We start from the raw sequence: 21,660 nt of genomic DNA on the forward strand, positions 1-21,660 counted from the left end.
TTCCCGAACATGGATGCTTCTTTCTGGCAGGTGTCTTCTTTATTTCCCTGGGGTCAGCTGAAGGAAGCTTTCTGGAACACATACCCACTGCTTAGCTCAGGACAGTTATGAGAACAGCCCCACGCCCAGGCCCTGCGGCCGCGAGGACTCACTGGTAGAGCGCTCTGCCTCTCGGGTAGCAGTGACCAGCCAGCTCTTGGACTGCCGAATGTGTTTTGAGATGAAGTAGCTAAGACACCCTTCCCCAGAGACCTCAGTGCCTGTGAGAGCAGAGGGCTGGCCCGGCTCTGCAGCCTGGCCGAGAGTGCTGCTTGCGGAGGGAGGGCTAGGTGAAAGCGCCAGGGCAGAGCCCCCTCCCCTTCCTCATCCCCGTCACTTGGTGGTGGTCCTGGTGCGGCCTGACATCTGCTGAACGCCTTGGCTCATTTCTCGCTTTCACACTTTCAAACATAGATCCTCGTCCCTCCCAAGATGTTGTTTACACGAGGGGCTTCATAACGGATTCTAACGGAAGACACTGAAAAGGTAACTTGTCAGAGGGGGAAGAGGGGGGCTGCCGGGGGTAGGGCTGAAGGGGAAGCTAAATGTGTTTAAGAAAGTGGGGCTTCAACTCCTGGAGATGTGAGCAGTGAGGTCCTACAGCGGGGACTGTGGTGAGCATCAGAGCTACCGGAGAACCTGTCCTCAAACCTAAGGGTGGCGTGAGTTGAGAGCACCACTCCTCACCTGTGGCTCTGCCTGGGACTCGCCTGGGACCCTGTACCTGGAGACTGGGGTCCACTAAGCCTAGGGTGGGCCTGGGATTCTGCATCTGCAAGTTGTTCCACTCCAAGATGATGGAAGTGCCGTCCACACACAGGACGTGCCTTGCAGAGTGAGGCATCAGGTGACTGACTGTAGGGTATGCCCCAGCAGTCAGAAGAACTATGTTCTCATCCTGGCTCCTGGCAGATCATTGACTTCTCATGTAAGCTTGTATCAAAACTGATCCACTAGTTTCCCTATTGCATACGAAAAAGAAATATCGAAAAATCTGTACAAGAGAAAGATGCAAAGCATCCGCATGCCAATATTTGCATATTTGTGAATCAGACATTTCTGGAAGAAAAGGTAAAGCTTGCAGAAATATGACTAAACATGTAGTACACCCTGCAGACTGGCTGATGAAATGTGGTCCAGGCATGTCCACTTGTAAGAGCTAAGTATACACCAAAAAGCAACCTCTGAATTTCAAAAACAGAAGTTGCAAGTGATTGTTAAGTTCTCATAAGAACATTTCCAACAGGCTGTAAGGGCTGTCGTTTCAATAGTAAGTTTCCCTAGGAAAACCAGTATTGAATTTTCTTAGAAGGAGCCTCCACTGTTCTTGCACCGCAAAGAACGCACCAAAGAGGCGCCCTCTGCCCTCTAGACCACAGAGCCTGGGAAGCTGAAGGCTCTGCAGCCTTTGAAAAGCTAAGTCCCCGCAGAGGAAACCTAGATTCCCAGGAAGACCCACAGACTTCTCAGGCTGACAGATTTGTCTTTGGAGTAAAAATTTAAACAGCTTGTCATCGTTTGTTCTTCGTTCAGCCAGAAGGCCACGTTAAAGTTGAAAACATAGTCAAGTGCTATTGTTTCCCAAGCCTTCCTCAACTGTTTTGTGATTTGTAGGGTTTACGCTACGGGTGGCGAGAAAGCAGAGGGAAAGATGTCCCTGAGTCTCCTGGCTTTGAGATGGTGCCATGAGTGGGCTGCGGGGGGCCTCCTGGGTGTCTGGCAGTTACTTCAGCACTTTTTCCCTCACTACAGCCTTTTGGAGCGGTTCGATGGATCATGAATGATCCGTCCCCAGTGAAAACCATCCTTCAACCCTGAGGGCGGGGCTGGCATTGTGCTGCCTGTAGCCGGGCCACATCTGCTAGAAATCTCCAAATAAGGAGATGGAAACATTCCAAGCCCACTTCAATGTGTCAGCTCTGTGGAAGTCCCAGCACCCCCTATTGAGTCAACAGACGGGAATCGGCCCTTCTTTTCCATCTCCAGTGTTTCCATGCACGTTCTTCCAGTGAAGTCCTTTCTTGGTCACAAATACAGAGACCTTTACTAGAACTTAGTAGAAATGGGCTTTAGCTAAACCCTATAAAGTCAGGGCCAGGAATCAGCTCGTATTGCACTCTGCTTACTCAGAAGGTAAGCCCCGCTGGTAGGAGCTGGCTCTCTGTTGTCTTATGCTTAACCTACGATGGACATCAGTTTCCTGTTGACCCCAGGAGTTTGGATAGGAAGGAATGGTCATTTCACATAGTCTGAATGGCCTCATAAATTGGTTGAAAGCAGCTAATTGCCCTGACAGCTCTCTCTCTTGCAAGATGATGTTTCAGTGTTCTGTTTCTTCTCCTGGAGCAGAGCCTTAGGAGTTTCCATGACATAGGACAGGTGGTCACCAACAGTGTCTCAGATTGGCAGCCATGCAAGGCTCTCTTGCATCTGCTCTCCCTTTAGGAAGCACATCCTCTCCCTTGGCCACTGCCCATGCTTAACGCGCGTCTAGGCTGCTCCATGAACACCCACTCAGCAATTCGTCTTGTCTGACCTGTGACAAGTTGTGTCCATCACTGTTATGTCGAAGAACCACCCACTGCCTGCCTGTAAAGCACTTATGGGATTGTAAGCCTAGACCCAGTGGAACTACTGTAGGGAAGAGAGGCAATTCCTCAATACGTGTGCAAAATAACATTGCGGTCTCTATTGGAAGGAGGATATATTCTAAACATCAGTTAAGAGGCTGGGATGAAGGTGACCTCTCTTCTTTTATCCTACATCTCTCAGCCACACAATGCTAGAATAAGTCAGATTGGTTTCTTTGACATTTATGATTTTTCTAAAAATTACAAGTGAAATGTTATCCCTTCTGAAGCTTCGAGGGAATCACAAAACTCATTCATTAATATAAACAGCTTTGTTCTCCTCACACCCCACGAATGGGAGGATTCCTATACAGACTCACCCCTACTGTGGTGTTCCTATGACGGCACCACCAGACCACTGGGCAGGGCACTGTTCTCTACTGCAGAAGCACAGGCTGCATCATTCAAGAGACAAAGTCTTGGGAGCATCCTGTGCAATACATGACCCTAATTCCCTACTAATTCATTTTTGAGTAAAAAAGTGGGTCAACATTCCTCTGAGTTTGGATTTTATAGTCTGGCCTGCATTAGAGAGAAAAACTCAGTATTTCTAAGAAATGTGCTACCTTTTAAGTCCCAGACTAGAATCCCTAATGACACAGGTAGTAGACTATGAAGTAACGAGCAAAACTGGCACAGAGTAGATAAAACTTCAGTCACTGCTACTGCAGACATTTCTGGAAAACAGTGGAAACAACCCCAGTAAACTGCCATAACCTCCCGAGGTCGCAGTTTGCTTTGTCTGCCAAGAAGCAGAAAGGGTGAATTGCTGTTAAGTAGGACTTTGCTTGTCTAGACTCTCAAAGAACGGAAAACACGTCTCTGGAATTGGGCCAAGGGCAGTCCTCCATGGCTGTCTGTACTTTGCCACCAGAGCTCATCTCCATGTTCTGTCATGAAGTTTTACCATGTGTGCTCAGAGGCCGTTCAGTTCCACCCTCAGTACCTTCCAAATGATGCAGATACCCTGTACGCCCAGCTTCTCCCTGTGTATTTAAAATGGCACCTTCTGTGTATAATCTTTAGTGCTTTATTCTCTCACATACTCCTGGTTGGGAAAGGCTAATTTGGCTGATTTTATAATAATCCATGATTTAGGTACATTTCCCAAATCCACTCATCTCTTCGGTCTTTGGTGTATCCGAGAAATTCCTTGACAATAGGTTTTATGGATTTGCACAGATTTCTGGCAGAATCTTGAGTGAAAACATGTAATCAGTCTAGAAACTAAATGATGATATGTGTATGAGTTTTGAAAATAAATGGCATTTCTTGGTGCATTGTTAAGAAAAACCTTTCCCTATCTTAATGGGTTATTCTGGTCATTTGTTTCACTCCTAATGAATCCCACTTAACTGGAGACTCTTCTGCCCGTGCCCTTTGGTGGGGAGTGGGGAAGTAATAGTCTGTCTCAACTGTATGAATATTGCTTTAGTTTTACTATGAGAAGATATTTTTGTGTATCCCAGAATATGCAGTGACCATCCCCTTTCGCCATGTCCTTCTGACTTCGTTCTTTCCATTAGGAGAGCGAAGTTTACAGCAAGGACGACTTCTAAAGAGTGAAAGCACATGGGTCAGATTAGTTTTTAAGAAATCATCACTTATAGCAGGATGACAGAAACCAGTGACAGTGATCAGGAATCGGTTAAATTGTAGCCCATCTGCATACATCTCACTCGTCTCTTCACTAAATAGTTTACTGAGCACCAAGTGTGCATCAGGGGCTGTGTCAGCTCTACCAAAGGATCCAGTTGTGAACCGGCAGAGGTGGTGTCTGGTTCATGGAGCTAACAGCTGAGAACAGTGATAGATGATGGAGAATTAAATTAAGTGGGGCTGGGGCAGTGCCTCAGTGGTAGAGCACTTGCCTTGCACACATGAGGCATTGGGTTCCATCTTCAGCACCACATAAAAAAAAAATAAATAAAGATATTGTGTCCATCTTCAACTAAAATAAGATTTTTTAAAAAATTAAATGAAGTGATGAAAGCGGAGTGTAGGGTGCTACAGGAGGACCTGCCTTGAAGTAGCAGGGAGAGCATCACGCAGGGCCACTGGGTGAGAATGAGCTGGCAAAATGAGGAAAGGCAGCAGGCCTGGTGGCACACACCTGTGATCCCAGCGGCTCCCGAGGCTGAGGCAGGAGGTTCGCATGTTCAAAGCCAGCCTCAGCAACTTAGCAAGAACCTGTCTCAAAATGAAAAATAAAAGGGCTGGGATGTGGCCCAGTGATTTAGTGCCCCTGGGTTCAATCCCCAGAGAAAGAAAGAAAGGAAGGAAGGAAGGAGAAGGAAGGAAGGAGGAGGAAGTGAGGGAGGCAGGACTCTGTAACCCTTCTGAGTCTTCTTTCTGCTGTGCACACACACACAGTCTGTCTCACACACACACACACACACACACACACACACACACACACACACACTTGCTCACACGCTTTATACCCGTGCGGCAAGCTAAAGATTTGTATTTCTGGAGAGAGGGAGTGATCCAGAACCTTCTATATTTCTTTATCTTAATTTCCCTGGGCTAATTGCTAGTCACCAAGTTGAACTAGGCTACGATAAGTCTGACTGTGCGGGAGAGGTGTCAGGGATCTGTCCTTCTTGTGGAGCAGCTTCAGTTTTCTCTCTTTCTGATCTTGTCACTTGATCCCAGAACCACAGGCTCCTGTGTGGCTGACAGATTCCACTGGAATGCAGGCCCCAGAAAAGCACATGTCATTCCATTTATAAGTCTGTCTGTCCACCCCGCAGTTGAAAAGGATTTTGCTATCTTAGAAACATTTTCATTTAGTTAAAATTAGTCTTCTTTTATCCATTCAGTATAAAGGAAACAATCTGAGAGCAATTCTACAAGACCATTTCTTTTTTCCTTAAAAGAGATTCATGGATGCAGTGATCAGAAACCCACCAGGACAGGGGCTGGGGCTAGGGCTGGGCTCTGCGGTAGCGCACTTGCCTGGCGTGTGTGAGGCACTGGGTTCGATTCTCAGCACCACATATGAAGAAATGAAGTAATTTTTTTAAAAGAAAGAAATCCCCCAATGACAATTTTATGCCCAGTTCTTGGTCCTAAGAATAGTCTTTGACAATGACAACGTCAAGTTTTTGTCGGCAATATTGACAGTGAGAAACAGTTATCTCTAAGGTAAAGGGTGCTGAAACTGGAGCCTCTGATACTTTATTTTGGAAATTTAGGCATTTCCAAAATAATTGAACCAAAAGGCAGCGTGTGCTCCACAGGAAGTTTTGGGGAGAGGTCAGGACATTGAGGCCAGTGGATAGGCACCTCTTGATTCACAATGCTGGAATTATCAACCAGGGAATCAAGAAGGACTGGAAAGTTCCATTGGGGTGCAACTGATTCTCTGAGCACATTACTTCTCATGGTATTTATCAATTACCTAAAACGTGTTAGAATTACAGCTATTTAGAGTGAAGCAGCAAAATTTCCTTTAGTCGTTTTGTCCCAAACTTGCATTTCTGCGTCACCCGTCCCCTGGGCTAGGGAATGGAGGCAGGGAGATTAAATGCTCTTTTAATTAGTCAGCTGATAAAGCACCTGCTGCTCAATTTGGGCAGCTGTCCTCTGTCACCCCAGAAATAAATCATTACTCACTGTACCCAACACAGCAAGTGCCCCTCCCTCCCCGGGTCTCATTCTCCTATGCTTTCTCCTGCCCTGAAAAACACAGCCACCTCTCCAAGTGCCTTAGACTCATGGAAAGCCCCAGCTGGGAGAGACCTAGCGGTCACCTAGTCCAACCCCTGCCCTGCCTGGCCCTGCCCTGCCTGGCCCTGCCCTGCCTGGCCCCGTCCTGAGAGTGCACCCACCGGGGCCTGGACTTGCAGCTTCATGAAACTAATGCCTGTTATTCTCCCTGCTTTCTCCTTTGTCCCCACAGCGCCATGGCTACTTACTCTGCCACATGTGCCAACAATAGCCCTGCTCAGGGCATCAACATGGCCAACAGCATTGCCAACCTGAGACTGAAGGCCAAGGAATATAGTTTACAGAGGAACCAAGTGCCAACAGTCAACTGAGGAAAAAAAAATTTAAACAGGCCTAAGAAGAAATCAAAAACCATAAGACACCTATCCTGCTCTGTCATTTCTTCATCCGCTGGGAAAAAAAAAAAGTAAAAACAATCCAACAAACAGAACTAACATATTGGGACCATGGCAGAGAAAAGCAGGAGAGGAGCAAAATGAAAATTAGTTAACAAACGTTCCTCCTCCCTCTGGAATTCCACACCATTTGTTTCTGTGTTTGTTTTATTTTTCTTTCTATTCATGCTTTGATTAATATACTCCAAGCTTCTTTGGTTAGGGTCAGCCCACCCACTCCCATAATCCTGAGAGGTTTTGAAAAGGTCTGGGGCAGCCACAAAGCCACATACACACAGGCTCAGAGAGATGCCCCAGGCCTTGTCACCAACCTGGGAGAACCTCAGTGCCTTACTCTGAGCTCCTCCCACTTCTCTCCAGGAGCTTTTGCAAAGCCAAAGTCTTTCTGAAGATCTGTGCCTCCCATGATTCCCTTTTCACTCTCTCTGTGTCTGTCGGTTATGGTACGGTTTTCTTCCGCCAGCTGCTGGAAAACAAAAATTGTGTACAGGTTTGGCCACTGGTCTGTCTGATCAGCGTGGCTGGCTGTGGCTGGCTGTGGCTGGCTGTGGCTGCTCACTCTAACCTCTCAGCTCTAGGTCTGAGCTCTAAGCTATGCACTATAATATCACCAGCAACACCACCCTGCCCCATTTAAACAATCAGTCATCTTGAGTTAAAGGTATTTGTTGTCACAGGCTGTTTGGTAGAGGAAATATGTTCACTGAGAGGGAGAGAAATTTCTCTAGGAAAACAAAGACGGAATTGTGAAAGACAAGGCCTACTTCTCTTTGGTGCCTTAAGGGTAGTCAGATGTGCACTTATATATATATACTGTACATATTTATATATATATATAAAATATTGCAAGCTTGAGTCTGTAGTTTTTCAAACTCTGCAGGAAGCAAATTTCACACCATCACCACTGTCCTGATCTCTGCAGTGATGAGACATTAGTAAGGGATCTTGCTTCTTATATTCTACACAGAATTCTCATTAAGGCCACGCAGCAATAGGCAGGGCAGTTGTTTGAGAACAGTGTCGTTTTTGCATTAGGGCTTTAAATGAATTACAAATTATTTGAGCGAACAAAGATGTCCTTGAATTTGGAGCTGGGGCTCTGGTGGAATGCTGATATATTCTATCATGGGAATTATACTTAGAGGAGGAAAAGATAGTCATCTGCTTTCTCCACTCAACAGAAATAATGAAAGACAGGACACGTGTTTTAAGTGGAATATTTAAAGGTTTGTCTAAATTCCAAAAACTTTAAAGGCAATTGTGGACTATTTTTTTTTCCTTAGTGTTTTGAAGTAAAGTTTAGCATCTAGGGTTAGGAGCCAAGACTGATATTTCCCTATTTCTTTCTCTCTGTTTCCAGCCTTGCTTTTTTAACTTGCCCAGTGGACTTGACCCAACCTTATTGCCATGCCGTGCCTCAGTTTGCCTGTTTATAAAATGGGTTTAGCAATACCTCCCTACCTCACAGGGGTGTTGTGAGGCTCTATTCCTGTGCTCCTTTAAAGATTTCTGTGTTCTCTGCATGTCCAGCACTCTAGCCTTGGGAGGAAGAGGACTATAGAAGTGTACAGTGTTCATGGAGTGGTGCCATACCAAGAAGCCTTATTCTCTAGCAAGGAGGTGCTCCCTTGCTGTACATACGTAAAGCTTTGTATTTGGAAGCAAGAAACAGGTTTATATTTTTAGATGTCTGAGAAATCACACCATTTGACCAAAGAATAATTTAAGACATGCAAAATAGACATATATTAACTTATAGTCTTATCCTGGCCAGCTTGATTCTAATACATTTAGTTACCTGTGATTAGAAATCTTTAGATTGATTTTGGCCAAATATGCCAACTGTGCATTATAAGTGACAGGCAAGAACTTTGTGTGTAAGATGCACTTTTAGCAAACATTTGTATTTCCCTTGGCATATCAGATTGAGCTAATGGTGATATTTTTTCCCAGACTAACAGCCACTCATCTCAAAATGTATTTCAAATGTCGATTCTGTACTTCTTCCAATAATAAGAAGAAAGCCCATCTTAGGCATTTTGCTTTCACAAACTGGTCCCCTCTCCCTTTAACCCACTATGAAAACATTTCTTAGGGAATGGTTCACGTAGGTTGGCTGGATAATTCACATTACTTGCTTCTGAGGAATCTCTCGACTCATTCTTCTGTCCCATGCATTTCTGAGGGTTACTGAGTTTCAAAGGAATAGTATGACCTTACAGATGGAAACATTATTTGATTTGCGAAGTGAGTGCAATCCAAAAAATTGATGAATTTGAGGGGTCCGGAGTTTGGAGAGAATAGCTAAAGGAAGATTTAGGTTATAGGTAAAGAACAGAAGTCATGCGTGGAAAGGGGAGACGCTTAGAAAAGACAGTTAGGTAAAAGAAAATCTTTCGAAACCTTCATCCTGACATACATTTCCAGTGGTCTACAATAAATCCTGGCCCCATAAACCCAAATGGTGGGAGAAACTGGGAGGTTCTGTCTGACACCTTAGACAAGCCATTTCTGGGAATTGGAAGTGATTGGTGCCGGTCAGGCATGGGACTGCCCATTGGTAGTAGACCAAAACTACAAGCATCTATTATTTGAGCACTTGATCAAGAAGTAAACCATCTAGTACTAGCACTCGATTTACTATTGACATTTTTTGAAAACACAAGTTTGCTATGTGATTTGGAGAAGTAGCTTCTGGCTGTTAAGCCAGTTTTCAGAAGAAGGTCTCAGGGCTGGACCTCAAGGCCTGGTCATGCCCAGACAGGGATGAGCACCATGAGCTGTTGCCCCACCCCCCTTCCAAACAGGATGCTGATGTGTAGGGTAGTCGGCAGGTTAAATTAAATCAGAAGAAGTAACCTAATAAAAAAGGGAATGACATAATGGTATAAAGATCTCTTAAGAAATGTAATATGTAAATTATATCTTGCTTTATGATGTAAAATATACATTGTTTGCGCTAGAATAGAAATGTTTCCTTTTCAATAAAATGAAAGAAGGATATTTCAGTGTCTTGTTATGTACATTAGAGGCTGCTGATTCTTTTCTTTCTGAACTTCAAAAATACCTATCTGCTAAAGATCTAAAATCACATTCAGAAGAGATAAGAAGGTAAGAAGTGCTGATAAACAAGAGAACTTTTATCAGAGTATGGTATTATTTTCTATAAAAGGGGGAAATCATGTGTTATTCTTCAAAGACAAAGACAACGGTGGGAGGAACTGGGTAGGTGTGGAGCAAACCTTTTGTGAGAGTCCAGCAAGCTTTTACCAAGGTTTTCAGCACCCACACTACTTGATTCTATGTGACAAAAATACTTTGTATAGAGCACAGCCTTTTAATTTAGAACAAAGAAATAGCACAAGAAAATGCTTTAAAGCACTCTTTGTACCTAGCCCAGGCTTCGGGGTCCAAGGGAGAACAGAGGATCGCATGTGTGGCACAGTTCTGTTTTTCAAAACAATTAAAATCTAATTTAAAGGCAGCTCCAGCAAAGACAAGTTTATACAACTGCATAAGACAAGTGTCAAACAAATAGAGCCAACAGAAGTTTCCAGAAGATGAGGAAAGAAAACATGGGATCTGGGGCTTGAGATCCCTTGTTAAGAACTTGGGGGGAGGAGAGGGGTTCTGGGGAGTGGAGAAGAGGGAATCAGGGCAGGGACACAGGAAGGAAGAGTTTGGATCTAAGGCAAGATGGGCCTGGACAGGACGGAGAGCCTGTTTTAAAGCAGAACAGGAGAAAACACTGAAGACTGAGGCAGAGCCTTCGTCACCAGACAAGGCATTTCCTCAGGCCACAGACATCCAAGGAAGGTTTTTAAGTAGGAAAAAAAAAGCCATGCAAAGATTCAGCAATTTATCAGGGTTGGGTGATTCTTATAAAAAAATGAAAGTGGAGCGGAACAGGACCTGGGAACAGGGCAGGCAGAGATTGCCGCAGGGGCGAACGAAGAGGAAACACCTTGCAAGGAAAACAAACGAAGAGGAAACACCTTGCAAGGAAAGAATGAAGAGGGCTTGTGAGGCAGCAAGAGCACAGACAGCACTGGTCTGCCAGCTGGTGACTAGGGAAGGAGTCACTGGTAACTCCGGCAGGGCCCAGCAAAACCAGGGGAGACCCAGTGTCAGGGAACACTCCAGATGTAAGTACTCTGTCAACACTGTCAACGCAGACATGGAAAGAGGTCTTGGTACCAAGGCCAAGGATGGAGATAGAAGTTTGAGACTCATTTTTTAAAGGATGTGACACTTGGAGGTACAAAAGTGAATGGGTTCTTCAAGATGAGAGAGCGCCATGTGACTCAAATTATCAATCCCAATTACTGGATGTTGGAAGTAGCTTCAGCCCCGAGAGCCAGGTTGAACTCTGAAGAATGTCTATAATTGGGCAGAGGGTCACAGAAGTCAAAGGAGCTGTTTGAGAAATAGAGGAGGGTCAAACTTTTCCTTCAATATTCCAGAGTTAAGAAAAGAAAGGTTTCCAAAAGGGGGAATGTTTAATGCATCCAAATGCTATGGAGCAGACCAGCCAACTGGGAATGAGAGCCAGGCCATTGGATTAGTGACTCTCATGAGACCAGTTCAATACAATGTTGGAGGGAGAACGTTGATTTAGCAAATTACGGTAAGAATAAGTGCTGTGAAACAATGAGAGCCACAGCTACTGACCACTTGCAGGACACTGAAGGGATAAGGATTCTTTCAGCTGCAGGTGGCAGAAACTCACCCAACTAGATAAAGATCACAGAGAGGGTTTACCGGAAGGGCAGCTCACAGCCCAGAAGGTCTGCTGGAGTCAGAGGGGACCAGGGATCCTGGACACTGGCACAAAGCCCACCCTGGGTCCTGGTCTGGTTGGCTGCTCTACCAAGATGTAGCATAGACACGACAGACATCTGCATCTCCCAGCTCTGCAGGCTGGAGGGCCCGACCGCGAAGCTCTTCTTCCTGGGCCGGCTGTCCACTTCTGCAGCCTCCTGTGGTGGAGAAAGTGAGCCCTAGTCTTGTTTCCTTCTGATAAGGACACCAATCCCATCAAGGGGCTCCACTCTCAGGGCTTCATCTAAACCTAGTGACTTTCCAAAGCCCCACCTCTGACCACCCCACTGGGAGTAGGGTTTCAACATGCGACTTTTGTGAGGTCACAAACATGCAGCCACACCCTGAGGCCAGATAAGGCCTGCACCCTACCCTGTGTTCCTCCTGTGCCCTCTGACTGTGCTCTCCCCTGGGTGGATCATGCAGGTGCCCTCAGGAAGCCTGTGCCCCCATTTCTAGACCACACTCAGGCACTTGAGATTCGGAATTCCCCGACCCAATTTCACTTTCTAAAAGTGACCCAAAGTCCCACACAGGGACTCCTGGTTCATAGGATTGAAGAGTGGCCAAGAGGTCACTGTTCGTGGGGACAGGGGGTGCAGATAGACCTGAGGCATGTAAGCCCATGTCCACTTCTGGTGCGGGTAGGGCAGCAGTGAGGAGTGGACAGACCTACTGACCATCCCCACAGGGCCATGTTCTGGAGTGGAAGGCCCAGCAGTCTGGGAACAGGGAACCTGGCTTTTTAGGTTTTAAGGAAGGCGTGCTTGTTAAAGTAGAACACGATCTGTTTAACAGTTCGTTAGCTTGATTTCTAACATAAGCATGGAAATCAGAACACAGGCCTTCAGTCTGTCCTTCGGCCCTGAGCACTGGACTGGACAAGGGGTCAACACTCTGTGACTCTCTCCTTTCTCACCTATTTTCTTGTCTCTTATTTTTATTGTTTTCAACTGATTATCTTTGAGCAGACAGGAAACGAGGCGAAAGGCCACTTGGGACTCACGTTCTGTTGAGAAACAAAGGGTCTTCTGTGCTGGTTCTCTGAGCTGAACAGTCCAACACGAAGATTCTCGCTGGCCATGCTTGGGTTTCATGGCTTTTTGGAAAGTGCACTGTGGTCAGGGCAGTGGGGTCCCCTGAGTGGCCAGAACACTTCAGGTAGGCTCTTGTGGCTGGCAGATCCCCTGGCACCAAGTGACAGTGGTTGAGCGTCAGGAGCAGCCTCCTGGGAGAAGGGGAAGTGCATTGCCAGGGGCGGGGTGACTGGTGGTCGCACTGCACACCCAGCCCCGCGGGTCTCAGCGCCCAGGACGCCCACCTTGGTCCCACCGACTGTGCCTTAGCCAAGCGTGGTGCCAACGACTCCCTGAAGCGCTTATCCCAGCACTTAGGGGCACACACATTTTCCAGTCGTATTTGCAATGGTCTCTTACAACTCTGCAGTCTATAGACAAATTACTGTTTGAACCATCCCCATGAGTGCCGAGAAGAGAGGTGACCACGGTGAATTTCCATTCAGGGCAAAGCAAAGCGGGGCTTACATTTAGTGCTCACTTCTCATGGCACATGACACCGGGAACATGGAGGATCCAGCCCCTTGACACTGGGGTTCCTCGGCCAGCCGGTCTACCTGCCCCCAACTTCTGTCCCCTTCCACCTTTCCCACCACAGCCAGGCCCCGGGGAAGCTCTCTGAGAGCTGTGCTGCCCTGGTCCCTCATGGCTTAGTGACACATGCCACCTTTCCAAGGCCTGACTCAACTCTGTTGATTCAGTGACTTCATGACTGGTAACCAAGGCCAGAAATCTCGCCAGGCCCTAATTCTTGAATCTGAATCCATCCCACTCCACTGTTTTTCTCTTTTTTAACAGTACTCTGAGATCTGCTCATCCACCCAGGACCCCAGTTTAAAGACTTCACCCTAGCCTTCTGCTTTTGGACAGAAGGAAGTTTGGGGCCCAGCTGTCCCGCCTCTGTCCTGGGAGCACCCAGCAGACTGTGACTTTCAGTGGGCAGAGGTGCTGGGGGTGGTTTGTCATAACAGCCCAGCGGAGAGCTGGGATAGCAACAGAGGTTTGGCAAACAGCTCAGAAAAGAACCTTCCATTTTTTTCTCTTGTTGCTCCCTAAGTGTCAAGACTTCCGCCATCTTTCAAACCTCATGCCTTGGCTTGAAGGGGGGAAATGCACTTAGGATTTGGCAGATTCTGACCCCAGTCTTGGAGAGCTGGCGATGAGCTGCGATCCTCCACGTTCCCCAGATGACCACAGGCCATCCGGTTCTCAGCTGGAAGGTGTACAATTGGTAACACTGTACGTTTCAGTTCAGGTGTATTTCAGCTGTAAGTGGCAGAAACCCAAATCAAATCAGCCTTAGATGGTTTAATGAGGATCTGTGGGACGGACAGTCCACAGAATGAAAGGAAGAGCTGTAGGATCAGGGTAACTGAGAACCTCAGGTGTGGGTCTGACATGTGACATCACCAGAATTCTGCCTCTGGCTCTGCGGTCTAGTTTCCTCCATGCAGCATGGAAGGTGGCTCCCGGAACTTGCAGAAGGATATTCACTCAGCTTTGGAAGAAGCTGAGAAACAAGAAACTATTACAACAAGCTAAAAACTGGTTCTATTGTCCTCGCTTGGTTTATGCACCCCCGGGGTCCAGTCACTGTGCCGGGCAGGTGGGGTGGACTGAGTCGCCCGATGGGGTCCTGTCTCTCTCAGACATGGCTGAGCACAAGTGCAGCGCCACCTGTGTCCATCTGCAGACCAGTCTCTACTGCAGTGCTCCTGTGGTATTTTCACCAGCCCAGAAGATAGAACCTCAAATCAGTGCTCCCCACTTTCCTCTGCGGACATAAACTTTTGGACCTTCAGTCCCCTTAGCAATGGGGGCCCCTTGGTCGTGCAGCGTTTTCCCTGTTTGATGATCAGTCTCCTGATAAGCTTTCCGCTTGTTAACCGCGACCACCAACTCTGCTAAAACAAGGTCCTATTCGCCTTTGCTTAGAGCACCGTCCCAAATCTATGTGGGTTGAGTGGTGAGGGCCCACTGTTCTCAGAAGAAGGAGGAGGGAACCAAGGGCAGGCAACAGAAGTAACAGCGGAAGTAGCCAGAGGAGGGAAGGAAAGAGAGCGCTTTGATGGTAAACTGTGGTGTTCACTCTCTTCTTTCTCATGTTAACAAACATTTACTGTGAACACTTTGACTGAACCGAGACCAGTTTCTTTTCTCTTTCTTATGCAAGACAGAACTAACTTTTCAAGAAAGTCCACTTGCTCTTCTTTCTGGGCCCACGGGTAGTTTTCACTTCCCAGCCTCCTTTTCAGTGAGCCGTGGCCTGGAGGCCAATGCCCAGCTCCAGGCCTGGCCCAGACTCCCATTTGTGCTCCTTCTTGCTGTCTGCTCCAGCGGGCTGATGGAGATGACCGTCTCTGCTCAGCTTTGGGAGGCACATATTAAAGATGGTAAAGCTGCAGTGAGCTTGGGACCCCGAAAAGTGACTGAATAAGAGAGGCTGTAGCCCTTGCTGGCTGGGAACCATCCTGGAGTGTTATGGGAAAGAAAAATACGGTTCGATTCTGTTGAACATGGCAAGGTTTATTTGTTACTGTGGCTCTGCCCATACTAACATGCCCCTTTCCCCTTTCCTACCAGTATTTCAAGGTCCCTGCTGTAACTCAGATTTATTCTTTCACATTGTGCATTTAAATATAAAATATATAATTATGAGGCATCATGTGCCCTTTGGATTAGAACCTAAAATGAAGTTGAATGTTACAGTAAATAAATACACTAGATGTCACTTTCAAGAAATTAACGCCTGACTCTCTGGAGTTCCTGGAAAAAAATATCTCAAAATGTTATTCTAGGTATAAAAAAGCAGCATTCTAAAGAGGAAAATGGCCAGGTCATCCACAAATTGAGGGCATCTGAAAACTATTTCTTAGAGTCACATATTTATTTGCTTAGTGTCACTCAGTTTAGCAGAGGTAAAATAAGGCCAGCAATTCTGGGCGGCTAGAAAAACTCGCACATGTGCACAGGAAGACAGGAACAGAAATGCTCACTGCAGCATGGTTTGCAATAACACAAAATTGGAAATAAACAGAATGTCCATCAATGGGACGATAAACAGAATGTGATATGTTCACACAATGGAATATTATTCTTAAAAAAAAAAATAACGAATGACCACAACCACACATATCCACTTTGTTACCCCTCACACATTACTTTAGTGGAGGGCACACTGCAGGGAGATATGTCATTGGATACAAAGTTAAGTCTTGTATTGTTTGTGAACACATAAATGTGTGGTAAAAATATAATAAATGCACAGAAATGAGAAATAATGTCAGAAAATTCTGAATTGTTCCAGAAACAATTTTGGTAAATGCAACTTCTGAACCAGAAGGCAGTAGATGGGACTGAGACAGGAAATCTGTGTGCTTCAAATATGTCTGAAATATTTTATTTCTTAAAAAATATGAAAAGCAAATATGAAAAAATATTAAAACTCAATAAAAGCTGAATGGTGAGTACAGCATGTTCATTATATTAATTTCTGTACTTTTCTGTGCTTGATGATACATTTCTAATTTAAGTGTCGAAAAAGCATCAGGCATATAGATGTTATAGGTTCTGTGGGGGAGGTGTAGGGGTGCAGTCGGGTGGATGTGATCGTGTAATGCCCAGCTTTCTCTAGTCAAGTAGAGAGGAGAGATGTCATCATATGTTTTTAAGAAGAAAAAAAAAATCCTGCATCACCCAATCAAGGTTTTCAGTACAGAGAGTTGGTGTCTCTAAAAGATTTCTACTGAAAATATCTCCTTCGGTTTACTTCTGTAGGTAAATTTCCATCATCAGAGACATATCCCTGCCTTCACTACCGGTTCCAGAGGTCTCCCAGCTACTCTGCTGTGCAGAGGTCAGGTTCAGCCCCTGGGTGGAGGTGACTCTTAGCGGTTTCCATGGCTGCAAGGCCTTAAGAGTAGGGCAAAGATTTGATGCATGGGATGAGTGCAGAAGAGAAGGATGGCCGTGGGTCTGGGAGACCTACTGAGAATAGCATGCGTGAAGGGGAACCAAGGGGGGAATTGCAGAGGATGGCGTGACATAATGGAAAACGCGGACCTTGGTTCTAGTCCCTGAACAGCTACTTCCTTTTAGTGTAACCTTGGGAAAGTTGTTTATCCTTTGAGTCTTTTTTTTTCTTTTGTAAAATGATGACTCTGCCATAGATGGGTTGGAGGGTTAAAGAGGCAACACACACCAAACAGGAGCACAGGCCCATATTCTGCTCTGGGCTCCCCTCTCCTTCCCTACTGCCAAGGCGCAGCTCAGATGTGGTGGCCAGTCTGGGCTGGAGGTCAGGAGACCCAGCTCCATGAGGCATCACCGCGGAAGACATTCAAAGACAGGGCAGTGTGGCGGTGTCTGGATGGTGTGGGGCTGCCTGGCTCTTCTCAGAAGCACCTCGAGATGTTCTCCCTGTGGCTCAGCTGCTCTGAACATCCAGGGCTTGGGCTTTCCTTTTTCCTTCCATGCAAAAATGGTACTCACAGTTTAAAAGCCCCCTTTCCCCAGTCAAATGGAAATTCTACCCAACAGCGACTGAGGAGATCTCTGAAGAATTTCCTTTTTTTCTTTAGTAAGGACACAGCCTAGCCCAAGGCAGCAGAGGGCAGAGTTAGTGCAGGGAAGTCAAGGCCCAGCCCTGTTGTTCCTGGTCTGTGCAATGTCAGAGGCAGAGGGGGGCACTGTTATGGTGTTAGGGTCCGGCGGAGTGTCGGAGAAAGAGACCACACAAGAGACTGGCTCCATGCAATTGGCAAAAGGTGATTTATTGGGGATCCATTCCAGCACACTGGGGCCCCGTGCTCACTCAAGAAGGGAGAGCAGCCCGGAGCCCCGAGCTGAGGTCAAGCAGAGCTTAAGTACACTTTCTGGAGAGGGCAGTGGGCTTTGCATCCATCAGAACAAATCATCATGAGGCAAGGGAAAATTGAACAACAACTCTGAGACTTGATTGGCACATTCATTGGCAGGAACAGGTTGGGTGGGGGGTGATTGGTCATTCCTAAGCGGGGTACACATTCAAACTGATTGGTTCGGGCCCTGTGACAACTGCACAGGGCCCTAGGCTAGATGGCCAGTGGGGCGTTGTGGTTAACTATCTCAGTAATCTGGGTGTAACAGAGGAACTTAATAATACCTAATCTTTTACCTTCAAGCTTTCCAGCTTAGAAACTTTACCCTTTCAATGGCTGACTAGGAGGTGTCCCTCAAAAGCTCAGGTGTGACGATGCAAGACTTCAGAGGTGAGAGGATGAGGTGACAGTCGACCTAATCCGCTGACTGATCCACTGATATGGATTAACAGGGTGCTACCTGTAGGCAGGTAGGGTGTGGCTGGAGGAGGTGGGACCTTGGAGTGTGCCTTTGGAGTTTATATTTGTCCCTGGTGAGGGGAGCATTCTCTGTGCTTCCTGATTGCCACGTCCCGAGCTGCTTCCTTGTACCCACCCTTCCGCCACGATGTTCTGCCTCACTTAGGGCCCAGAGCTATGGAGTCAGCTGACCACGGACTGACCTCTGAGCTCATGAGCCAAAATAACCTTTCCTCCTCCAAGCTCTACGAGTCAGGTATTTGGCCATAGTGAGGCAAAGATATCTGAAACAGGCGCATTCCTGGGGAGTCGGAAGCTGGTCCGCTGTGTTTCTTGTTGGGGGAGCAGACCCTACTTCTCCTCACCTACCCAACCCCTGGGCTGCGGGTAAGTTTTCAAAGGATCTACTTGAAAGGGTCTCCTTCTTCCTCTCAGTGAGGAAAAAACCCAGTCAACATGTAGGTCTAGGAGTGAGTTCTCTGACAAATCAGAGAACCTGGGAATCTCTGAACCTAGGAAGTCCATGTCTGGGCTGGCTCCCGGAAGCCCCTGCTCCACGGGCACCTGGCGCAGCTGCTGCCTTTGCAGAGAAAGAAGGCACCTCCTTCCCTGCCTCCCCCAGCACGAAACAATGCTGAGGGGTCGATGGGATTTTTAACAATTCTGCAAATGTGCTGTTGTCAGGAGATGCATCAAATGAAAAGGTAGACTTTTAAAGATTAAAAATATGAGGAAAAATGTATGTCAGCTGAATACTAGGCAAAGGAACCCCGTGACCAAATGCAAGGGGCTCGTCCCCTGAGGAACAAGGCCAATAAGCCTGACCAGGAGATGGAGAGTGAGAAAGGTTCATTACTCGGGCAAGGAAGGACCACACTCAGGAACACTCTCAAATCAGGTCCCCCGAGGGGCCTCCAGTGGGGAAACTCAGGCATATTGGAAGTCTCATCACAAGTCGAGGTGGGCACATTCCTGAGCAAGCTCGGGAGCCTTTTAGAAATCAGAACATTTACTATGGCAGGATTTCTGGATCCTTCTACTTGATGGCCCTATTCTCAGACTTTAGATGGAAACTTGAAAATGTTCAAAGGATTTTGAGTAAGTCTTTCATTTCCCTATAGCAAGAAATGGAGGCGAGTGAGTGAGACGATGAGGAATTCCAGGAGGTCAATACTTATCCAAGATGATGCTTCTTCATTAACGTGCTTCAGGACTTGGCTGGAGGTTCTCTTTTCCTCAATATTTTGCTCAATCACTTGTATAAAATAATTCATGCTTATAAAAGTTCTAAGTGACCAAGCCTTAAAAAATGGCTAGTGCACTCAAATCATAGGATTCAATTTGGGATGGTCCTCATTTAAAAATACATATAGACAGTGGGTCAGTGGTATCCTAATCGCCACAGAAACGAAACCTACCTGAAGGAATATCCTTTAATAGTTGAAGGATGAAACTGCACAGCACATGCACTATAATGGCTAAAATTAAACATTAAAAATACCAACTCCTGGTGAGAACATGGAGCAGCTAGAAATCTTCTATACCACTGGTGGAAATGAAAAGTTATACAGCCCCTTGGAAAGCCGTTGGTCAGCTTCTTATCCAGCTGAAAATGTGGTTTCCATAGGACTAAGAAATCCCACCCTTAAGTATTCATTCAAGAGAAATTGGAAAAACATATGAAGTGTTGTAGGTGACTGGTTGTAGCAATTTTGTTTCTAATAGCCCTGAACGGAGACAACCTCAATGGCCATGGCAGCTAAAGCATCTGTGTTGCATTCCTGAAATCGGTATCCCTTGGCAACCTCAACAGGCTGGAGTCTCCAAATGCTGGGTTGAGCAGAAGAAGGTAGAGACAAAGAGTGCCCAGGTGTGGTCCCACTCTGTGAGTCCCCAGGAAAGGCAAATTGAATCTACAGGATAGAAAGAGCTCAGAGGGTGCCAGAGGCTGGGGCTGGAGGGGGGCACTACAGAGATCACAGGGATCTTTCAGAGGTGGTGGAATTGTTCTCATCCCTCACTGGTGACCCTACACACTTGTCAAAGCTGTACACATAACACGTGCCCATGTCATTATAGAGTCACCCCTTGGTATCCATGGGTGTTGGTTCTAGTCTCCCTGGGAGACTCGGTGGATGCCCAAGTCTCTTATTAAGTGCCACAGCATTTGTATATAAGCTGTGCATGTTCTTCGGCACACTTTAAATTTTTTCTAGATTACTTAAAATACAGAATACGATATAAATATTCTGTAAATAGATGTCACACGTTGTTTAGAGAATAATGACAAGAAAAATTTTTTTGCGATTTTTTTAAAACTATCCTCCTCCCAATATTAGCTAAACCTGTAGATGTGAAGAGCTACTGAATATAAATCATGCCTCAATTAAAGTTGATTAAATCAGTATGATTGTAGGACCCTAAGAAAAGGAGAAGATAGACCAATAATATACACGAAATAGAAACAGAGGCCCCAGGACTGCCTTGAGATGAGGGGACTGAGTGCAGGGAGAAAGGAGTCCTTGGACCACAGTGTGGGCTCAAAGCACCGAATGAACCTCACTATGAGGTCAACTCATTCAGTTAATTGGACATCCCACCAAAACATAAAATTTAACTATGAACCCAGAGAATATGATATGTTCAGAATTGCCCTCAAGGCCTAAAGGATATTAGCAGGGCCTGAAAATAAGCAATAAAAACTATTATTATGAAGCTAATTATTATATCTGGTTATATAAAGATAGATACACATGTATGTATCTTGGTGAATCGTACATTTATATGTTCATTTTGAAATGTAAGTACAATCTCTTATGGGAAGACCGTAATGTTGATACCAAACATAAACTGAATATGAATTTTCTAACATGAGAGAATATGCTTACATTTGCTAAGTAGGGTCTCACTGGGCATCACAGAATGATAATGATGAGGAAAACTGACTATAAAAAGTTAAAATTTACAAAAAGATAAATATTGTACTATGGAATAGGAAATCCAGAAGATCATTTAGATAAAATAACAGATTTATCTCCCTTGGTTCTGCTAAAAGGCACACATCTAGTTGGTATTTCGGGGGCAAGCCTAAAAAGGAGAATTCTATGTCAGACTCTGCAGAAGGAGGCACACCAATCTGAGGGATGGAAAAGTGACTACACTTCACTCTAAATTTGAATCACATATCTGCATGGGGATAATTTTCAACACCCCTTTTTATGCTATTCCTATGTGTTTTCAAAGCCTGAGTGGCCTGGCACCGGCACCGCCAGTTGGAGCTTCCTGTTAACTGACACAGTGCTCTTCTTTAGGTACACTGTGGGCCTTGCAACTCTTGAATTTCTTTTGAGTTTTTAAACCTTCTTTTGGAAAAATAAAACTCAAAAAAGTAAGGAAGAAAAAAAAACACAAAAGATTCTGCTCGGTGGGCAGACCCATTACAAAAAAAAAAAAGAAAGAAAGAAAAAAAAAGAAATAAAAGTCAGAGAAAGAAAGGAAGGAAGGAAGGAAGGAAAGAAGGAAGGAAGGAAAAGAAAAAAATCAGAGCAAAACCTTTAGGGATGATAGATTTCCCTAATTATACCTGAGGACCAGACCCATAGTTTTGAGAGTGGCTTCGTGTGTGCTTCTCAACTTGAACTCCTAG

The 21,660-nt window shown here is 45.8% G+C and overlaps 1 protein-coding gene across 5 annotated transcripts in view; it reads left to right on the plus strand.

The window, feature by feature from the left end:
- Prrx1 (paired related homeobox 1) overlaps nt 1-21,660 on the plus strand; it is a 94,121-nt gene that overhangs the window by 58,892 nt on the left and 13,569 nt on the right. Inside the window, exons 4-5 of one of the 5 annotated variants that reach the window (XM_005319821.5) lie at nt 454-525; nt 6,577-6,769. The exons of 2 other annotated variants lie outside the window; for them this stretch is intronic. In XM_005319821.5, coding sequence (XP_005319878.1) covers nt 454-508 — 55 coding nt within the window. In that variant the 3' untranslated portion in view covers nt 509-525; nt 6,577-6,769. Of the gene's footprint in view, nt 1-453; nt 526-6,576; nt 9,803-21,660 lie in introns of those variants that run through there. 2 more of the 5 variants (XR_013426345.1, XM_005319820.5) reach the window with 2 other exon arrangements.

Source organism: Ictidomys tridecemlineatus, chromosome 10 (assembly GCF_052094955.1).
Source record: "Ictidomys tridecemlineatus isolate mIctTri1 chromosome 10, mIctTri1.hap1, whole genome shotgun sequence".
Classification (NCBI taxonomy): Eukaryota; Metazoa; Chordata; class Mammalia; order Rodentia; family Sciuridae; genus Ictidomys; species Ictidomys tridecemlineatus.